This window comes from Ceratosolen solmsi, unplaced genomic scaffold (genome assembly GCF_000503995.2).
Source record: "Ceratosolen solmsi marchali unplaced genomic scaffold, CerSol_1.0 scaffold10, whole genome shotgun sequence".
Lineage (NCBI taxonomy): Eukaryota > Metazoa > Arthropoda > Insecta > Hymenoptera > Agaonidae > Ceratosolen > Ceratosolen solmsi.
In genome coordinates, this window is record NW_011948412.1 from 23150267 (window position 1) to 23174320 (window position 24054).

The 24054-nt window shown below is 22.9% G+C and overlaps 4 protein-coding genes across 4 annotated transcripts; 3 read left to right on the plus strand and 1 right to left on the minus strand.

Annotated features, from left to right (window-relative positions):
- Positions 1–993: 993 nt before the first annotated feature.
- maf-S (MAF bZIP transcription factor K) lies at positions 994–1890 on the plus strand. The gene is made up of 2 exons (XM_011499953.1): positions 994–1223; positions 1485–1890. Exons 1-2 carry the CDS (start codon positions 1197–1199, stop codon positions 1848–1850), a joined length of 393 nt encoding a protein of 130 aa, XP_011498255.1. The 5' UTR covers positions 994–1196; the 3' UTR covers positions 1851–1890.
- A 218-nt stretch (positions 1891–2108) lies between these two features.
- Positions 2109–3375, minus strand: Mt2 (tRNA (cytosine(38)-C(5))-methyltransferase; the record flags this gene model as incomplete). Its single annotated transcript, XM_011504531.1, has 2 exons — positions 3271–3375; positions 2109–3103 (listed from the first exon to the last, which is right to left on the minus strand). Coding segments are annotated over exons 1-2 (1050 nt in total), but the record flags the coding sequence as incomplete, so codon positions are not given.
- A 729-nt stretch (positions 3376–4104) lies between these two features.
- ema (C-type lectin domain containing ema) lies at positions 4105–10388 on the plus strand. Its single transcript, XM_011499965.1, has 15 exons — positions 4105–4237; positions 4633–4761; positions 5116–5249; positions 5316–5473; positions 5716–5945; positions 6172–6364; positions 6512–6785; positions 6849–7198; positions 7463–7583; positions 7660–7814; positions 7928–8089; positions 8265–8403; positions 8485–8788; positions 9274–9404; positions 9739–10388. Exons 1-15 carry the CDS (start codon positions 4164–4166, stop codon positions 10158–10160), a joined length of 2976 nt encoding a protein of 991 aa, XP_011498267.1. The 5' UTR covers positions 4105–4163; the 3' UTR covers positions 10161–10388.
- Positions 10389–14720: 4332 nt separating this feature from the next.
- LOC105362512 (Cyclin-dependent kinase 2) lies at positions 14721–17755 on the plus strand. The gene is made up of 5 exons (XM_011499976.1): positions 14721–15125; positions 15948–16143; positions 16312–16584; positions 16909–17112; positions 17376–17755. Exons 1-5 carry the CDS (start codon positions 15010–15012, stop codon positions 17484–17486), a joined length of 900 nt encoding a protein of 299 aa, XP_011498278.1. The 5' UTR covers positions 14721–15009; the 3' UTR covers positions 17487–17755.
- The last annotated feature ends 6299 nt before the right edge of the window (positions 17756–24054 follow it).

A 24054-nucleotide genomic window follows, 5' to 3' on the forward strand; every position in this document is an offset into this window, starting at 1 on the left:
GTAAGTATTTATAAATTCTAATTTTCGATGAATATATATTCATTCATAATGCAAGTTATTTTATATAAAAATAAAATTAATTTAAATGAAACTTCTTTATATTTAATTATAATATAAATGTAGCTATTAGAGTTTCAATGGAATTTTTTTACATATATATATATGTTGTTAATATTTTCAAAAATAAAAATAAGTATTTAGTGATACGCATTATGTGTAATTTTTATATTAAATTTGTGAAAGATTTCTCGAAAATGAATGTATAAATATAAAGGGCATACTCATGTAATAATTTACTATTGAACTATTTATAATTTGACTTTAATATTACGATGTTATAGGGATTATGTAAATCGTGTTTTAAGAAGTAAATGCAAAAATATAACTAATATAAAATTCTTTTAATTTTTATTGCTATTGAGCATATAAGGCTCTAGCTCTAATACGATCATCGATTTTTATTCTATTTACAATAAAAAAATGACAATAATTAAAAATCATTAATAAGAACTACTTTAAACTAAAAGTCTATATTTAGATTATTAAAGATATCAATAGATTAAAGATTACAAGTAAATAATATTATCGTAAAATATAGAAATATAGGTCAAATTTACGCAAACGGTAACAATTATTTTTTATCGTGTCTAAAATGTCCATGTTTTTTATTAATTTACATATGCATATTATATCGCGTTCTTAAAAATAAATTCCAATCTATGCACAGTTGATAAAAGGAACACATTAAAAATAGGAATACGCATATATATATATATATATATATATATATATATATATACATATATATTTGCCCTGGAATGCTTAAATACATCCGATATGTATCCTTACGCCTGCCTAGTCTATAATAAATGTTAATTACTTTAATTTATTGTATTGTATATTTTAAAGTAAAATATTATTTTTAAATAACAATACGTTTATAATAATACAATTAATTCTATTAAATTTTATATAAGGAAATCATTAAAGAGACATTTAAAAAATTTACTTCAATACACAATGTTTTTCGAAATGTTAATACCTAACCTTAATGGTGAATGAGCGAGTGAAGGATCGGGCGAACAGTAACGAGATTCAAACATGACTAAGCAAATTTATTTGGAAAGCATAAAACGCAGAAACAAACAATCCAAGCTCAGCTTCTGTAGCGTCGAACTCTTCTGGGTAATGAAGTTATGGATGGAAAAAGATCTATGAAAATGGTAAATTTTATATTTTGTTAAACTCGGATATTTGTAATTTATTAATGTTTCCAATTTATTAATACAAGTTGAATATAATAAATATTCAGAAGCAATACTGCATCGCCAATATATTACCTGAATGCATGAAAAAATTTTTTTTAATCTTTTTTTGACTATTTGTTATATAATTAGTTATATAATATATAACTAGCCACATTCTTTTATAAAATAATCACTATTATTGTTTAATTTATTATAAACTCACTTTTCTAATTACAGGATCCTTTATCTCCAGGACCTTGTTTAGATATAAGCGATGATGAACTTGTTACAATTTCAGTAAGAGACCTAAATAGACAACTCAAACTTCGCAGTTTATCTCGAGAAGAAATTGTACGTATGAAACAAAGACGACGTACACTCAAGAATCGTGGTTATGCTGCAAGTTGTCGGATAAAGCGAATTGAACAGAAGGATGAATTAGAATCAGAAAAAACCCAAGAATATAGGGATATGGAAGCTATGCAAGATGATAATAATAGAATGAGAGATGAAATAGAATCTTGGCATTCAAAATATATGGCTCTAAAAAAATTTGCTGTTGAAAAAAAAATTCATATTCCTCCAGAACTTGAAACTATGTAAACTTATTATTTGAATTATATCTTAACTTTTCTGAAAGTAATTTAGTATTAGTAATTTCTGTAATCTATATATTTGTGTATATATATATTTTTTTAATATTTATTTATATTATAAACAATAATATTTGATCTAGACAAAAAACAAATATTAAATAAGATTTTATAAAAAAGTTGATTGTATTTTATTTTAATTTTACAAACAGCTTATAAAAAGTGCTTTAGTAATTAAATATTAAGTTAATTATACAAAACCTTCATAATATAATAAATATATTAATTGACTAACCACAAAAACATTTATCGAATTACCTAACAATCTATATTTTTGTTTATTGGATAAATCATTTGGAAATTCAAAATCTTCTGGAAAACACATAAGTCTAGATATTTCTTTAGGTGTAAAGTATCGTAATTTTAAATCAATTAAAGCTTTTGCCTTATCTTCAACTATTTCTACATTTTTACCAAATTCTTTTAAAATTTCAAAGTTTGGAGACAGAGATATTACAGAACCTGTACCTTCGACATAATGACTATAAGCTTTTGTAAAACAACAAGATCCATTTGACTCTGGAGTTCTTACATCTAAAATACTGCCTCGCTTTAATAGAATATTTTTAGGAATCAAGTACTGTGTATCAACATCTTCTTCTAAAATATGTTTAATCTTAAAACATGGTATTTTATTTCTGGAGTTCAATGTTCTATTTTCAACTGGTAATAATTTATATATTTTCTCTGGTAAAAATTCTAAAATTTCTTCTGAAATAGAAGTTAATAAGCTAGAATCATTAAAAATAAATTTTAATCCTTTTTTCTTTGCAATCAAGTAGTACCTATGCCTTGAATTTGGAATGCCAAATTGACATGGACTAAGTATAAATTCTCTATAGTTAAATTCTGACTTATTTAAACTGGATATAACTTCATTTCTTGCATGAGAATATTCAAATCCTTTCACATTTTCCAAAAGAATGTATTTTAAAGTTTTAATTTGAGGAATAAGTTTTAGTACATATAATAATGAGGAACACCTTTTATCAACTGTATCTTTTTTTAAACCAACTCTTGTAAAAGGTTGACAAGGTGGGCTCATAAGAATACAGTCAATATTCAATCTTATAATTTCACTTATATTAAAAGATTCGATATTACAACTGATATTTTTTGTTTTTGAGAAATTATGCTTGTAGACATTATTAGCAGTAGTATTTATATCTATCGATGTCACAACAATACCTTGAACTGTACTCTCTGGAAGATAAAAAATTTAATTAGCATAATATACGATAATTAAAACAATTTTGCACACAAGCCTATTATACATACTTTATATTTAAAAAATTTAGAATACTTAATTTTATTCAAACTAAATATATTCGATTCATAAAAAAATATAATTAATATTTCTAAATTCTTACCACGTAAAGCATAATGCATTCCACCAATTCCACTATAGAGCTCTAATACTCTCATGTTTTCAAATTTTTGGTATCACAGAAATTTATCAAAAAACAAATAATTTATCTAAACATTTAAGCAATAAATAATGTTATAATTAGACATTTACACATTTTAAATAATAGATTTTCTATTACATTCCATACATTTCATTATATGGAATACATATACAGCAAGAATATTGTGAATATCTCCTAATAATAAACAAATGAAAGATGGTACTTATTAAAAAATTCATTAATACATTATTTTTCATTGAAAATTCAATGCCTATTCAGATTTACGAAAAACCAAGTTTTAGACTTTATCAGATTTTGGGATACTTCGTATTGTAATTACAAAATTGATTTGATACATCATATTTATTATTGTAACGATCCCCAATGATTCACGAAATAACCAACAAGGATACAAACGTGGATTATGTTTAACAAATATAAATCAAATTTAACCTTATGAAGTGACCTAACCTAATCTTTTTTTTTATTTATATACGCAGTGTGATGTACATTGGCATAAGTGTAGTGACACGTATGTATAAATAGTAAGTGGAAGTATCAAATAGTTTGCATTAAATAGCTTGCAATGGATACAGTGTCTATTTTATTTTCCGTTTTAATGTACCGATAATAGCGCTCACAATAATTCAATGAACAAATTTATTCTTAATCCAGAAAAATGAGGTGGTCAAGATGACACGAATTTCTGCTGTTCTTCAGTAATAAAACTTAATTAAAAATCAGCTGGGACAATTTTAACCTAAGTATCATTTATTATTGTAGTAAATAAGAATTTTAAATGGAATAAATTATGGATTTTAATAAGTTCGATCTTTAAGAACAACCAACTGAAAATGTTTCGTAGTCGCAGCTGGTTTGGAGGTGGACTTTGGAAGCCAAAAAATCCCCATTCTTTGGAACATCTTAAGTATGTATATAAAAGAATTGTAGATCTTCAAAATTTTTACTTTATTACTAATTAATTGAAAAAGTTAAGGTTTATTTATAATTCATTAACTCTTTATGCTAAATGCAACCAACAAAGTAATTAATAATTATTTTTATTATCAATTAGTTATTTAAGTTAATATTTGTATTATATAATAATTATTAAAAAATTGTGTTTAAGATAATAACTTTATATTTCTAAATTTTGTAAGTATTTGTTATTAATAATAATGACTCTTAGATAAAATTTTTAATTAAAATATTTATTGAATCATACATATTTTTTTGTTTAACAATATGATTTATTCTTCTAATTAACAAAATAATGATATTTTCAATTTTAAAATCAATTTTTCTATGTATTGTTTCTTACAGATATCTGTACAATGTTTTGTCAAAAAATCAAACAGTTTCAGAGAATAACAGAGGTTTATTGGTTGAAACTTTAAGATCTATTGCAGAAATATTAATTTGGGGTGACCAAAATGACAGCAGTGTTTTTGAGTGAGAAAAATTAATGTTTTAATGTACAATTTATTTATAAATTCAATAAAGATGAGTTTGTTATTTAAAAAATTTATATTTTTATAGTTTCTATTATAAAAGTTCAAAAATGAAAAAATAATTTTACTAGGTATGGTATGTGTTGTAAGAAACAACAATTTTCTCATAAAAATTCTGTATAAACAGCAAAATTATTTAAAATTAATAAAAACAAAAAATAAATAATTATAACAATATTTTAATTAGTATTAATTTTTATATGTATATATTGCTAATTATCATAAATTTATACTTATGGATGTTAATATTTTTCTAAGAATATTTTAGTAATTTTACTATATTTGAAATTTGCAGCTTTTTTCTTGAGAAAAATATGTTATCCTTTTTTTTAAGAATAATGAAACAAAAATGTGGAAGTTATGTATGTGTTCAATTACTTCAAACGCTTAATATCTTATTTGAAAATATTCGTAATGAAACCTCATTATGTATGTAAATCGATTATAAAATAACAAAATCAATAAACGTTACTGAAATGATTTTTTATGTTTCAGACTATCTATTAAGTAATAATCATGTGAATAGTATAATAGTGCACAAATTTGATTTTAGTGATGAAGAAGTCATGGCTTACTATATAAGTTTTTTAAAAACATTAAGTTTGAAGCTGAATGCTCATACAATTCATTTTTTCTATAATGAGGTAAACGAGGTATATTATACTGAATGTTTCATTTATATTTTAATGCATAAATTTTTCACATTTGCATGTTTTTAATTTGATTTGTAAATATTTGTATAAGTATCATGAGCATGTTAGTATGTTCCATTTTGTTTTATTATGCTTGATATAATTTATTTGCAGTTTTTCATTTTTTATGTTGCATTCTTCAATTTTTAAGTATTAAATATCTGTATGTATAGAAATAATTATCGATTTAATTTTTTATTTAGCATACAAATGATTTCCCTCTCTACACTGAGGCAATTAAATTTTTTAATCATTCTGAGGGCATGGTTCGTATTGCTGTAAGAACACTAACATTAAATGTTTATCGTGTAGAAGATGCATCTATGCTCACATTTATTCGAGACAGAACTGCTGCTCCATATTTCAGTAATCTAGTTTGGTTTATTGGAAATCATATTATTGAACTAGATATATGTGTTAGAAATGATGCAGAGTAAGTATTAAATAAAAACAATTTTTTTAAAGTATTTTAGAGTATTTTTATTAGACACTGCAGTATTGTATTTTATTTATAAAGTAAAAATAGAAATTTTTTATAATGTTGAATTGTTATAATATTATTTTTTATTATAATATTTTTTATAATATGAAGTTTATAGTATTGAATAAAAAAAATAGTAAAATACAATTTTAATTACAATAATGACTTGATTTTTTAGTCATCAAAGTCAAAATAGATTATCAGACTTGGTAGCAGAACATTTGGATCATTTACATTATTTAAATGATATTCTTTGCCTGAATATAGAAGATTTAAATAAAGTTTTATCAGAACATTTATTGCACAAACTTTTAGTTCCTTTATATGTGTATTCATTGACAAGAAGAAAAGATTTATTGTGCCAGAATCAAGTAATTATATAGAATATATATTAGCCTTAATATGTTTTAACATATTATGTAATAAAAAATACTTATATTCTTTTTAAAATAATTATATTAATCTATAAGTTCGAATAATTAATAAAATCATATTGTAATAGTTTTTATTTTTCATAGGAAGAACGCAAATATGTTAGCACAGTAGTAGCTCTTTTCCTACTATCTCAAGTATTTTTAATTGTTCCTCATGGTCCATTAGTCAGAACTCTCGCAGCAGTGATTCTAAAATCAAATATAGACATTATTAAAAATGGTGCTAGTCAAGTTTTAAAACAATATGAAGATATAATTTCAAATACAACCGTTGCTTTTTCACCACCTAAAGAAAGCTTAGATAAGTCACTAGAAAATTTAAATGAATCATCAAAATTAGAAAATGTTGCAGAGAAAAGTGAAGAAAAAATAATATCAAAGAGAAAAGAATTAAAAAATAATGAACTAGTAAATAATGAAGCTGTAGATAAAGACAAAAAAAATTGGTATAGTATGGAAAAAGATAAATCAATTAAATCAAGTACATATATAACTGAATCTAATTCTGTAAAAACTGAATTTGACAAAGTTGATGTTGCAAATGAAACAATAGAAGAAATTAAATATTTAAGTGTGACTGATGAAGAAAAAGAACAGAGATTAGCTCTTGAAAATCCTCTAACTTCAGAAGCAACAGGAAATACAATAGAACAAGATTCTTTATCAAACAAACCTTTTCTTGAAACTATTTTAAATTCATTGTATTGCACAGAAAATGATTATGCTGCTCTATTTGCTTTATGTCTTTTATATGCTCTAGCCAATAATCAGGTGACTAATTCCTTATTATTAATTCCTATTTATTTTTTAAAGTTATAATAATTATTAATGCATAGAATAATAACAATTTTAAAGTATTAACTAATTTTTAATTTTATACATTTTTAATTTTTTATTTATGTTTTATCTTAATTAATTATAAGCATAACTATAATAGTAATTATAGTTAATTAATTATAATTAATAAACTTTTTAATAAATATAATTGACTTTTTAATACATTTTATATCTTAACTGTATAAACTTATTTTTTAGGGTATCGATCCAGAAACTATGGATCTAGTTTTAGCTCCTTTAAAAGTTTCTATAAAAAATCTTTACAACGAAACTTTGATCAACCGAATCATCCATATTATAACATTGAGTTGTCAAATTAGTAAGATTTATTCCTTTTAGCATTGTGGAAGGTGTATGAAATTAATTTTTTTTATTATTTTTTTTTTTTTTATTAGATGCAAAAGTACGACTTGTCACATTGGAATTAGCAACAAAATTACTAATACAATTAGTGATTTCCGAAAATGAAGTGTTGTTACAAGATTACCATTTAGCAGCAGTAGAAGCAGCAAAGGAACAGAGTACTACACTTCTTCGAAATTTTTATAAGGTCAAAAAATGGAAAATTGGGATTACTAAATTTTTAAATGCATGTTGCATGTTTTAAAACACATTAATGTTATATTTCGATTAATATTAATTTACAAAAATGTTTATTTACAGGGTGAAGATATTTTTTTGGATATGTTTGAAGATGAATATAGTGAAATACAAAAGAAGCCATTAAAAGTAGAATGGCTTATGATGGATAGCAATATTTTACTGCCTCCTACTGGAACACCAATGACAGGCATTGAATTCAGTAAAAGGCTTCCTTGTGGAGAAGTAATTTTCTTTCTACTATTTTAATTTCCTTAAAAGCAAATCACATTTAATATATATTTATAAGTCAAAGTGATTTTAGTATTAATAAACGTATATGTATGATAGTGTCTAACATATTTTTTTTTATTTTAAATCACTTGTAAATATCTAACAAATGTTTAAACATTTTATTCAGGTTGAAAGAGCTCGCCGGGCTATTAGAGTATTCTTTTTTATACGAGAGCTATCTCTAACATTGAATAACGAAATCGAAACTCAGTTACCTTTAACAAATCCCAGTAGTTGTGTTCAAGTTAATAATGTTCTTGATTTAAGTATGTATTGAAATCGTGTATGCATAAATAATATATTTTTTAATTTATTTAACTAAATCGATGGTAATATTGGTTTTTCAGATAATAGTGACCTTATTGCATGTAGAGTTGTATGGAAAGATGGGCAAAAAATAAAAAGGTTTTTAGTTATTGACTGTATACAATTAATTCTCGTCGAACCGGATACACGAAAACTTGGCTGGGGAGTAGCGAAATTTGTTGGTTTTCTGCAAGACATCGAAGTTGCCGGTGATAAAGATGATTCTCGGTGTCTACATTTAACTATTCATAAACCATTGAGCTGTAGCACAAGTAATAGAATACCTTTACTTTCTGCAAAATTTATATTTGAAGATCATATTCGTTGTATGGCAGCAAAACAAAGGTAAAATTCATTTTTCTAGATCTTGTATTTACTATTTTTATAAACATCTAAAATTATTTGAGCTTTTCATTTTTTAAAATAAAAATAATTCAAAGTCATGAGTATTTTTTAAAACAAATTTTAATTTCAATTAATTTAATAAATACAAGCTTAGCTAATATGTTATTTGAAAATAATATTTTAAATAAAAATTTTAATTTAAAATCAAATTTAAATCTATCTAATTAAATCTTATTTAATAATTTAAATATTTTTAAACGCATTTTATAACCGGTATTCATTAAAAATTCGTGAGAATATTTTGAATTTTCACTTCTGTAAACTTTTCATGAGTTCAGTCTTTACCTATACTTGATTTGTAATTACGTACTTTATCTATGAACTTCAATATGTTATAAATTATGATTATTAAACTAAGTAGAATTATTAATGAAATTAATTATTATTTCCATATTTTCTATATAATTCAGTTGGTATATTTACAGATTAACAAAAGGAAGAATAAAAGCAAGACAAAAAAAGATGAATCAAATAGCTAGATTGCTTGATATTCCGACAGCTACTCCTCACTGCTCAACACCTCCAAATTATGCTTTAATGGGATTCCGTAATGACCGTAAACAATATTGCTAATTACTTTAATACTTATAATATAAAATTCTTTCAATGTATTACATTTGTTAACCGAAAACGTTTTTATTTTCCTTCGTTTCATTTTTGTCCTTTCATTTTTGTTTTGTCACATTAAAAATACCTTTAATAATATTGAAAAAAGTATTAAAAAATATTAACATTTAAATAAAATATATATTGATCTTATAATATTTGGACTTGGTTAAATTAGATTTAATTTTCTTGAATATTATTATGCCATTGCTATAAAGAAACATATAATGAGAAGTGCATCCTTAAATAAACAGTTTCGTATTCATAAAATATCTTGCTTACAGGTATGGTCGGTCGAGGTCAAAGACCGAAAGATCAGCAGCGGATGTTCACTGTGAATAAGGTACCGGGCTTCGCTGCCCAGATGCGCCGTGATAGCCTTATCAAATCGGGCACTAAGCGCCTAGAAGGTAGCCCGAGCGTTAAATGCCAAGAGGCTAGCATTAGGATACGCGACAGCTCGCCAAAGATGCCACGACCGAGAAGCGAGGAGATACCCCTTGAGGACATGCGATTGCGCAAAAGCTCTTTAACCACGACGCCCGTATGCGTGGCTGAACACGTAGAGGTTGGTACCCTGGCAGCTTCGTCGCCCGAGGAGCCCGAGATCCTAATAAGAAAATACTCCGAGGAGACATCCTTCACCGAGAGACAGAACAACGAGACTCGAGTGTCACGTCGAAAGGGCAAGGTGGAAACTGTATAATTAACGTAAATCTGTATTATAATCATGGTCAAAGCATACGCTGTGGCTCTATTAATGAAACGTCTGGCTACCAAATGCGTTGAACGCTTTTTTATACGTCCCCACTGAGCTTGAATACATAAAATTACAGAATGAATATTAAAAATGCAAATAAAATGTATTGTATTAGCAAGATTATGGTCATATCTGGAAAAATATGCGTTTGCATATTTTATTTGCTTCTATTATAATTAGTGGATGTTTCATCATATTTCAAAATTTAATTGAATAGCTAATTGGTTATATCATCGATATTGTTTAAATAATAGAACCACATAGTTTATTTAAATAACAATTGTTATAAATAATTGACATAATAATTGATATTTTCGTAGTACTTACTTCTTTAACTTTCGAATTGCAATAACATTTTAAATATACACTTTACACTCAAAATATCAATTTTTTTATTAATAATTAATAAGATAAAAACTAATTCTACTCTATTTTTTTTACATATTTACTACATCTTGCTGACTTTGTAGATGTCATTCGTCTAAGTCGATCACTACTTCTTAGTTCAAATTTACTATGAAGCCATTACTACAAATACTTTAGGATTTAAGGGAAAAAATAAAAATTATAATAATTATACGATCGATATTTTTAAAGGATGATAAAACTGCATAATATCAATTGATACTCTCTACACAATGCTTTGTAATTTAATCTTTCTCATACATTTTAATTATAAATCTAATTATATCAATTAATAGCAATATTTTTATATTAAAATTATCAAAATTTTATTTGAAATTAATAGAGATATATATTTTACTAATAATAATAACTGCTAATAAGTTAACTAAATATATATTGCCCAATTTATAATCATTGAAAATTATTCATTGAGCTAGCTATCAACTTAATATGCAATAAGTTATTATTTTGACTTAATTGAAATATTTAGCGTTTGTATGATATTTAAACGTATATAATTTTATTCTTTAGTTGTCGTGAATTTATAAATTTTGTATGCAATATAACTAAGCATTTGATGACATTGACAGTGTATACATATCAAATAAATAATTTTGTACTCAAATTAATCATTTGAACGTTACATCCAGGCAACTGTCAATAGAACTAATTAAGTATCAATATAATTAAATACTTGTATGATGAACAATTTGTGATTTGTATATAATTAATGTATTATTTCTAATAAGAAAAATAGAAAAAAAATATCTAATTTTCTGCTATTGTAGTTAAATCGTGTATATTATATGCATACATATGTTGCTTTGAAAAATTAAAAATTTTAACTTGATCATATCATTGAAATTTACTATTTTTCCTAAATCTACTTTTCAAATTACTTCTAAGTAAATATATAACTAAATGAAATCATATAACTCTTAAAAATAAATAATTATTTAAAAGTTAAATGAATAAAATCTTTTTGTCTAAAAATATTTCCAAAATATTTGAAAAGTGAAAGATACTTGTTTCCTGCCTTCTTTGAATTCGTTTATAACTTTAACAGTTATGTAAAAACAAAACTATCTTTTGCAATTGACAACCTTACAAATTATACATGATTTTATTTTATACAAATTGAAGAAAAATATATTTTATTATAATCTAAGTTAGCTTACTTGTGAATACTATTACATATGCTTTAAATTGGTAGTACATATTTATGTAAAATCAGTACAATTTAGATATTTGCAACTACAAAACTTTTTATCCATATTCCTTTAACTGCACTATCAACAGTTATTTCAATCATCATCAGAAAATTCTAACATATTTGATCTTAAATTTATTATTCATTATTGTATAAAATTATAAATTTTCATACTCGTAAGGTGAATAATAAAATAGAAAAACTTGTTTCTAATTTTATGTTGAAAATTCTGTAAGTCTATATTATTTAATACAAACTTGGTTTTTTAGGAGATATTAGCTCTAAATATAATTATCTAATTCAAGTTTTTATTTCAATACCTTCTTTTCAGGATTTAAAAATGTTAAACTGTATGTGATATTTTGTTTATATAAATGTTATACAGTATATACATATCATTTTTAAAAGATGTAGATTTTATTAATTAGGATTTCAATACAAAACTTTGGATTCCATTGTTGATGATACTGTAATCTATTAATTAAAATTTTTATGAATATAGTTGAGTAATAATTATTTACTTTGCAAGCTTAAAAATTGTATCAAACAGACAATCACTCAAATATAAAAACTATACTCTAATATAATTAAAATTTGAAGTTAATTTATTTTATATAATGAGCCTTTTATAAATTATAATTATAAAAAAAAATGGATTGTGCTACATCTAAAAATATATCAAATTTTTAAAGTAATGTATTAGTTTACACTGCAATTTCAATTTTTCAATTTGTAACTATTCTTTATTAAAATAACAGTATTGAAATTAAAAATCGATGAAATACCGTAGCAAATAGCCAAAAATAAATCCCGGATATTGTCAATAAAATATACACTGCATATAAAAATTAATTTTGTGCAGTCAATGCCTAAAAAATGCACATATTTTGAATATACTTTGAATTAATAACTAAGTTTTCTTTAATATAATACATTAAAAATATTATAATTCAATAATCTTATCATAGCATTTACATATTTCTATTTATTATGAAGTCAATATATTATAGTATATTTATATTATATTATATATAATATAATATACAGTAAATATAATCTTATTGTTATGATTATAAATTTAATTAAGTACTATATAATTTATGTAAATACTACTGATGTATATTGGTTAATTTATAACTAATAACGCCATTCTATTACAGAAAAAATGCTGCAAACATACAGCTTATTCTGTATATATAATTGAAAAGTCAGGGAGAGCAAAATAAAGAAACAAATTGAACGTGAAAAAAACGTCAATAGTAATTAACAATATTAAATCTGATCTTCGACAGATTAAAGTATCCAGTATCAACATTTCATCAAACAAGCAGCAAGAAAGCAAGAGAAATTATTTTGTTATATATTTTATATCAATAACATTTATATAGATAAGTCTATTGAAATATTTTATACATGAAATAATTTATATAATTTTCGAAATATACAAGAATATGAACAATTTAAAATAATACTTTAAGTTGGTTTATGTTCGTTAATATTTTATTAAATCGTAGTAAATGTTTTCATACGAATGCACTTCATATAGTCGAATACATAAAATATTTAAATTTAGAAAATAATTGAATATTTTAAAAATTATAAATTATTTTCAAGTCAGTCAACAACTTTTATAAATTTCTCTATAAAATTATCTCTAACGTTATCCTCAAAAATACTTGCCAAATATTAAAAATAACACCTAGAAATTTAAGTATATGAAAATATTGTTCATACTTTTATGTTTGAAATATAACTAGCATACATTAATTATTTCTTAAAAATGAATCTGGTTTTATTATAAATAACAATATGCAGTTCTCATTATTACATCATATGCAAGCTGCATTCTAAACATATCTAAGAATTTGGATGAATTTAAACAAAGAATTTCTAAAAAATCTTTATTCGTTTTTAAAGATCTACATTATTTACTTATTTAATAACTTTTAATCTATTATTTATAACGGCTTTTTTTTTATATTATCGTAATATAATTCAAAATATATTTGTTTGATGATAATTTGATTAAAAAGTATAATGGATAATATATATTCAATATTATTAAAGAAGTAATGATTAACTTAAACTGGAACGAGGTGCAACTATTTTTCGAAATTTAAATATAAGTTAACATAAACAATTATTAGTTTCTTTTATTAATGATATAATTGAAATGTAGCATATGTAAAGATTTTCTTTCTTATTAACAGTTTCTAGTTATATCTAATGCATTGTGATTTTATATTTGTATTTGACGTCATTGTTCTAATGCTTATGATATCCTTATCCCTCTAATGCTTATAATAATTTAAAATACATATCTCAAATCATGTAATATAATATTAAGCTATAATATATTACATGATATACTACATGTAATTTAAAAATATGATGTAGTATATCAGAAGTATCAGGTTAATAAAGAAAACATCATATTATATTATAAATCATCTTACCTTTTATATTAGATTATATATTAAAATAACTAAACGTTTTTGGAGCAAAAAATATAAAGATTAAATAATAAAAATATTTTACTTCTATGAAATTGTTAATTTAAATAAAATATCACATTATCGATTTAATTGTCCAAGACATTTTAAAAGCATCAAAATAGTAATTTAATAATTATACGCGCATAAAGAGCTTGTTATTTTTATACATTTTTGTTATTGACAACCTCTAGTAATCACCTGCTACGCTACCAACATAAAACCAGGAACATGATAAAAATGTATAAAATACCGTATATATAAAATATAATTCATTTAGTTTTTTATATAATTTACTAGTTAATCTAAAACATTACTATAGAAGTTCCGATGACAGTAAATAAATATATTTTTCCGAATTGAATAATTGTATTGCATTCTTAATTATCCGTTAACTACAATCGAATGAATAGTACTCTAGTAAACATTGGGATATGCATATGTACACGCGCGAGAAATGCGCGCGAAATACACAAAAAAATGCCACAGTAGAATTCTTGTAAGAGAATCATCGTTAAGTATTACTTTTTATCGTTTATTTATACGGTTTATACCTAAAAATAAAGTGTTAATTATCAATAATAAAATTTTCTGAAATTCACGTTGTGCTCGGTGGAGCGACATTTATATAAAAGGTAGAAATTAAGCTTGGAATAAGGGCGCAAAGTTATTAAATTTGTTGGAGGTTATGGATAATTTTTTCAAAATAGAAAAGATCGGTGAAGGGACGTATGGAGTTGTATATAAAGCCAAAGACAAAATCACAGGAAAGCTCGTCGCCCTTAAAAAAATTCGTTTAGAAACGTAAGTAAGCATGAAAATTTTTTATAACATTCGTATTAAAATTGTTTTGCTATTGTGACAGAGTATACTTATAAATAATATATTTGACTTAAACTAAAGTTATTAAATAAAAATTATTAAAGTATTTGTTAATGACCTTTTAATTGAATGTCCTACTTCAGCTTCGTTGCATAAACTATTGTTATAGCTATGCAAGGCAAAAAATAAGAATGTGATCTTCAAAGTTCGTTGGTAAAGTTGGCTGAGTTCATTTTTAATCAAAGAACTTTTTTAGTGTCTGGGCTTTTGGCTTTTCTACTTGCTAACTTGTATATTGGTGCCAGCTGAATTTGTAGAGGCCACGTTTTATTGAATTAGTCGTAGCACCACATAATTCAGCTTGTTCCATTATACACTGCTCACCTGGTGCTTAACAAATATCAAATTAATGCTTAATTGCTTATTTACTATTAAGCCATTTTTATATTCTTAGGCTTATTGGTATGAATTCTAAAAGTGAATGTTTGTTTAATTCAATTTGAATATGTGAAAATTGTAAACAATTAATAGATAAAAATAAAAAATATTAATATTCATTTATGTTTATTTATTATCGCTTAATATTTTAATGAGAACAAATTTAATAATTATGAATTTTACAATGTAACATTAATTTGAATTTATTATTTAAAATTGATATTACTTGAAATTAATATAAATAATTTTGTAAGAAATGTTTTTATTTTTCAAATTCATTTTATTTTATAAATATGAGAAGATTCATGAGGAAATTATTAATTCTTTTTATTCAATAATAAAATTATTTATTCTTATTTAAAATAGAGAAAGTGAAGGTGTACCTTCCACAGCAATTAGAGAAATATCATTATTAAAAGAACTTGCACATCCAAATGTTATTCAATTATTTGATGTTGTTCAAGCAGAAAAACACTTATACTTGGTATTTGAATTCTTACAACAAGATCTCAAAAAATTATTAGATTCTATGAAAACTGGATTGAGTCCACCACTGGTTAAGGTAAAAAAAAGTTTTTTTACCTTTTTATTTATAAAGTTATAACAATGAATAGAATATAATTTAATGAAATTTAATAAAATAAAGCATTAAAAACTTAAATAAAATGTTTATAAATATTAAAATATATTTCTCTTTTAATAATCTTTTTTATATAATTATACTTTGTAGAGTTATTTATGGCAATTGTTAAAAGCTGTAGCTTTTTGCCATGTAAATCGCATATTGCATAGAGATTTGAAACCACAAAATCTCTTAGTAGATCATGAAGGGTATATAAAATTAGCAGATTTTGGATTAGCAAGATCTTTTGGAGTTCCAGTAAGAACATTTACCCATGAAGTAGTAACTCTATGGTACAGACCACCTGAAATTCTTTTAGGTACAAAACTATACTCTACAGCGGTTGATGTATGGAGTCTTGGGTGTATTTTTGCTGAAATGGTAATGTTAAATATAAATATAAGTTAGTCAGAAACTATTTTAGTTTGCTTAATATCGTAGTATTCCACAATTCTATTATATTAAAAATTAAAAAATAAAAAATATACGAATATATATTACAATTCCAATTAAAAAAAATTGATTATAAGTTGTTAAATCAGTAGTTACTTAATTTACAAAAGGTAAAGTTTAATCAGTATTTATATTAATTTTGTATTAATATTTTATTAATATTAATTATATTATAATTAATTATAAAAATAAAATATAAAAATAAGTTGTCATATTTTATAAAAATTAATCGAAATTTTATTATTTATATAGGCTACAAAAAGAGCTCTATTTCCTGGTGATTCAGAAATAGATCAGTTATTTAAGATATTCCGTACATTAGGCACACCAGATGAATCAATTTGGCCTGGAGTTTCACAACTTGAAGATTACAAATCTATGTTTCCTCAATGGGAAGCTCGTAATCTAGACGAAGTTGTTCCTATGTTTGATGATAATGCCAAAGATTTATTTTTAGTAAGTTAATATATAGTATAATAACATTATAAATCTTGTTCTTTAAAATTTTACTTTTTCATAAATTCTTACCCTTGGAATACATTTTCTATATATAAATGAAATAGTTAAAAATAGATTCCAAAAACATATACAGTTTATTGAATTTATTAATAAGATAAAGTTCACACTTTTGTTTTAGTATCAAATATTTGATTTGTTGTAACACTTTGAAAATGATTGAAATTCATATTAGAAAATATCATATAGCTTCTGTTTTACAGAAATTGTTAACATACAATCCAAATATGAGGTTCACAGCTAAACAAGCTCTAGGCCATTCTTACTTTGAGGGTGTAAAGTTAATTCCTCCACCAATACCAAAGAAAAATTGATAATGATAATGGTAAATCCAAAGTTATAATCAATATTTATAACGAAGTCTTAAATATAACCAATCAGTAATAAATAAGAAACAATATAAAAAACAAAATTATGATGCAAAGGCATTAAACAATTTTATTTATAAATTAGTAACATAATATACATCTCCAAGAGCAATAAACGAGGAGTAAGTTAACGAAGATAATCAATGATTAACGAATCTGTATATAAATGTAAAATAATAATGAAAGTGGATATTTGTGCAAAATGATCGTAAAAATAAAAGCGACTAAACACAAATATATATGTCCATAAAAACATTATATATAAATTATAAATGTTTGTGATTTTTCATTGTCTTAATGACTGTTACTAGATTGCGTTTTTTGCAGCCCGGCTATTTGCATTAACTGTATCTGAAATATACATTAATCTTTTTGAGATTTGCTATGGTGAGCCTAAACAGTCAATTTTTGCATAACGTCGGTAATCCTTCTGGATCACGTATCGATCTCAAGATATCAGAGACTATTAACAGTTGTTCTAATTGTTAAATATGATAAACATTTCCAGAATTATTAAAATTACTAACATTGAAACAACTACAGAAAATCAAAGAAGTTGATCTTACTAAACAAGAACAGTTCTACATGGTTGTTTGATTTTTCATTGCTGGCAGAGTTTACAGTTACATTGTGGTTAGGGTACTCTGCAAATACAATTTATTACTTACATGCTATACTGAAGAGGAAGTTTGCTTAACTAAAAATTTATCAACTTGACCACATAAATCTTCTTTATAGTAATTTACAAAAAGAACATTTAATTTTTTGTTCATTGTAATTCCAGCAATTCATGTTTTCATTTTATACAGTACATTTTACCACCGTTATTTTGCAAAATAAGTTTATTCGATTTTGCTTACTATTCGTTAGTTATTAATTATTATGTATGTGAATAGTCTATTAGAAAAATTTTCTTAATGAAAGTAGGTAAAATGTAGATAATTTTGAAACTTGTTTGGTTCAAAAAGTTGAAAATTTTTGACTGTTTATTCCATTTGCAAAAATAAATTTTTAATGTTTATATAAAAAGTAATGTATTTACTTCTATGTATTTAATTCTAAAAATGATTATTTATCATTTAAAGTAAATGAAAAATTATAAAATACTTATGCAAACTTTCGTAAAATATTTTTATTTGTCAATTTCTTTATGTAAATGTATAATAATAATATATTTGTTTTTTCAGATTATAACTACGAATTGTAGCAATTAGAAAAACGATCAATTTATTTAAGTATGTAATTGTCCATAATTTATTTATCAATACTTTCAGTGATATATTAAAATGTGTGATATTTCTACATATTAATCCATTGTTATATGACTTTTAAATAACAAAAGGTTTAAAAGTAAAATTACCAATGTTTTAGATTTATAAATTATTTTGGAAGAAAATTTACACATTTTCAATTATCGATGAGCGAAAAAGTAACTACGAATTTATATTTTGTATAATAATATTGTAATCTTATACAATATTATATTTACTGAATTTCGAATAGATAATATAATTGTTTATCTCTAAAAACAATGTTTTCTTTTTTCTTATAACCTTTATATTTTAATGGATACCTTTTTTACAATTGAATTAACTATTGAAGAATATAAATAGATATGTAAACACTGATATCTATTTACGCATTGAAGATGGTAGAAGTTATGTATAAAAAGACATGTAATATATATGAGAAAGAACTCTGATCACATTTGACATAACATAAATTCAATAGTCTAAATTTTCTTTATAAACATACAATTACAAATGATTTAATTAATATCTATTGAGCATGGACATTTCCTAATAAATATATATGTAATATATATGTAATAAATTATATAGTTATATATAATTGTAAGTAATGTATTTGAACAATTTGAAAATTAATATAATCAACACAAATTTTAATATTTAATAATGATAGTTAATTTATTTTTCTATTACTGCTTACTGTGACCATTTTTGGAGTAATTAAATATTTCTTTTAATATCTACAATAAAAAAATATATATATATATATATTAACAAATTAATATTTGAAGCCATTTTACAAAGTATGTTAAATGATACAGCATTTATTTAGAAAATTTTGTTTTCAATTTTAATATAAAATATTAAATGACATTAATTAATCAATATTGCTGTTAATTATAATAGATTAAAAAGAATTTGTTTTATAAGCGTTTCTAAATAATGAAGGATATGTGCATACTGAAAATACTTATTGCTGGTTCTTTGATTTTTTTAGTCACTTTATATTGTGGTTCTTTTGTGCTTGAATTATAAAATTACAAAAATAAAATACTTCAATCGTTGAAGTTATTATTTTAAAAATACATAAATCATTAGCTTTCCATCAGCATTATTTTTTCACTTATCTCATATACATATTTAATTTTAATTTCTTGTTGATTAAAAAATGAAATTGATATTTTAAACACCCATTTTCAGTAATACTATTCATGATTGAATCTAGAATAGTAAATATTAAAAATACTGTTTATAAGCATACTTTTATTGTCTTGAAATTTGTCAGAAAAAATTTAATTATAATTTTTTAAAGAAACAAAAATTGTAATAGTATTGAAAAATTACAAACGAAAAAATAAGTAATCTAAATTTAACAAAATTTATATGTATTTCATAGTTATTCCAATGCTTGTATTAAAATGATAATCTTAGACTTCATAATTTCAAAAATAAATAAACACTTAAAGTTATTTTTTATATATTTTATATAATGCGGTATATTCGATTTTTCGCTATAATTATAGTATGAATTTTAAATAAAAAGTTTTTACAAATAACGGTAGTATCGAAATAGTCATGTCTTTTTGCCCCAATCATCTTTTAAGCATTTTAGTACGTTCATTAACAAAAACACATTCTAACATAATATAAGGATTATTAATAATATTTCAACTGTTAGTTAAAATTTTAAATGGTATTACCTAAGCAAAAATAATACAATCTCACGTTTTACTGAAGCTTCTGAGCTGACGAAAGCTATCATCTATTTCCATTGATTAATGTTATTTCCTCTATGCTGCAATATATTAAATTATAAATAAATATTATTATTCACAACTTTTAAATGTAAAATATAAAAACTTCCTTTTAATGATCATTGTTGACTTAATTTTTTCTATTTAAAAGTATCATAGCATATAAGGTATTAAAAATCCATGAAAAATTAAACTGCTTAATTTTAAAAATAAATTAAAAACTATTTCCTATTCACTTTTTGAAATATAAATCAGCTCTTAAAAATAATTCATAACACTTCATAACACTTTTCTACTTTTACAATTATCTATGAGTTGTTAATTCGTATAGTATGTAAACAATCTTGCATATAATGTATGATGTTTTATAGACATAAGTGTTGCCTTAAACTTCGAATATGTCCATTTTTCATTTATTCTTCATTTCTTGGATGGTTTTTTTACAATATTCATTAACCAAAATATTTATAACGTAACATATATATTTGCTAATGTAGGTTGACCTATTTATCAACTATCATCAAGGATATAATTAAAAATCCTTTTACGCAATATATAATACAAATTGTAAAAAAACATTGATATTTTTTAATTCTTACTTTATAATTTAATTTGGATTAGTATATTTTTGTAAACCAAGAAAAAAATAACGTATGTAAATTTTTTTTAAATTATTGCTCAATTATAAAATAGGTAAAAATTTGTAAAGCATATTATTTTTAATAATATTGTTATAATATGTTTAACTTAAGTTAAATTTTAAATAATTGATTCTATATTCATTGTATATTGTTGATTATTATAATATAATTATTATTAATAAAATGTTAATTGCAAATTTTGAATTTAAAATGATTTTTTCATAGGTGCCGTTTTTACTATTTAATTATTATTGAAACTACAAATCGACTATTTATAATATGTTAGAATAATGTGTGAAGTATTTGGTATCAAATATTTTTCACTCATTTCAGTATGTTGTTAAGTATTTAATAAAATTTACGAAAAATATACATAATCGTTCAATTGATACGCCATAAAGAATACAAATCTAAGATAAGAACTATCAAAGGATAGTTTTAAAAAATTATATCTATACTATATTCATATAAACATTATTGTATGGTTCAATTCTATAGTGACTATTTCTCCAGAGCTCGTCCTGTAACATTTCTTGTAAAACTGCATATTAAAGATGAAGAGGAGTTATTATCCATTGACAAAATTTGTGTTAAATCTGAATAAATGAGTGGTTATAATGCGACTTCATTTTGGGTTATATTAGTACTCCAGTGTAGTTATGTTAATACCTGCTGTCTCTAGACACTTATGTAGGTCACATTTAATTCGCGTAATTACGTTTCATCAGAGTAATCCATTTATAATATTCCACTTAATAAATTTTTCGATTTCTTAGAAAAAACACTTTGTAATACTTTGTTAAGACTGTCACTTTAAATAATTATAACTTTTGTTTGGTAAATTTGGTGTATTGGCAAGTTGTTAAAACTAACAAATTAAACAAAGCACAAATCAATGAATAAAATTATAATGCACATCATGCATGTCAATTACATATTTCAATATTTACTACATAATTTTTATCAAATTTATGAAACTGAGTTTAGAAAACCATAAATTTGTTAATTATTGATTAAGAATATTTAAGGTAAGATATTTGTATAATAAATAACATAACTTTTATGGATCATAATAGTAGCAAGCTTAAGCTTTCATTTTTATATTATGTTATTTTCATCCATATTAATCTACAAGTATGTTATCAATTTAATTAAGTCAAATAAAAAATGCAAAAATATTGTAAAAATATAATGCAAAAAACTTGTAATTTATTGAATTTATATTTATTATTGTTAATATTTTATGCTGTTAATTTATATTGTTAATATTTTTATTTTATTATTTTATTATTACTTTAATGGCTCTCTCTCACGTTCATCTTTTTATGAAACTGATATAACTTTAATAATTATAAAAAATTAATATTATGAAATTAACAAATTAAATTAATTAATTAATATTAAAGAAATGGCTCGTGTGATGAAGTACATTCAATAAAATACCTTCGGTAATATAATTAACACGGTAATAATGGTACTTCATACTTAGTAAAAAACTTTACTAAAATTCTTCTATCAAACTCAAGAATGAAAAAGGTATTATTTGAAAAGCGTTGTGTAACTAATACAAATAATATGAATAATTGGATAATTGTATCGTATTAATATCCAGTTTTGCATTCATTTTTTATAAATTAAAATATGTAAGTGAATTAAATGATATAATATATTTATAATAATTATTGTATTGATTATGATATTAATAACATTTATTATTACTTATGTGATAATATACAAAGTATATAATTAATTTTTTAAATTGTTAATGTACATGTGAAGAACAATAAAATAATTTACAAATACATTCACAAATGTATTTAAAGAATAATTTTTTGCTTATACAACTTCGAACTATATAATGAAAACTTATATAAAATATCAATGAAATTATTTTATATCGTTTCAACCTTCTAAATTAGCTCATTTTTAATTACGCTGTAATATAATTATTAACGTAAATTTGCTGATTGAATCGATTCGAATAATATTGTCTTATAATTATACAGCGCTTTTCTATTAGTGTAAATATGCTTTTATTTTAATCCATATTCGTTAATTCTACCAAATGAATATGATTAATTGAAACTTTTAATATATATCTATATATGTTTTAATATCTTGTAAATTATTTATAAATTATTCTATGATTAAACAATGTTTCAATTTTTACATTAAAATTTAAATTATAATTAATTATTTCATTACTAAATGAATCTAAAGTATATACAAATGAATTATTTAAAAGAAAATTTAATACAAGGACATTTGACAAAATTATTGATAATTACATCATTATTAGTATATATTTATATATATTAGTTTAGCATATTTTAAATAAATTAATTAAATTCAATCTCTAAATTTTTTAATTTTTAATATTTTTTTTACATTACAAATTTTTGAAATAATACCCGAACTCTGATTAAATAAATAATTTGTTTTTAAATTTTGGTTATTGTATGATAGAATTTGAATTTAAAATATAAACAGATGTATTAAAAGTAGATGAATAATTAATTTTTATTCTTTTAAATATTTTTCTAAATAAAATTTTCAAATTGGGGCTTTATTTAAAAATTAAAAATTTTAATTTATTTCGAAAATTTTATACACGATTGTTTATAAATGCTATTATAAAATATTATAAAATATTATATGAATATAATCTACTAAAACAGGATAAAATAGATTAAATAGCAAATTAAAAATTTAATGACAAAGTTTCTATAGTGCACTTTCTGTTCTATGATTCATATATTTAGAAATAGGAAGTTAAATGAACTGTCAGTGATATTCATAATTTAACTGAACAAAGTGTGAGATAATAGACATTGACATGATTAAAAAAACCTATACACATATAAAATGA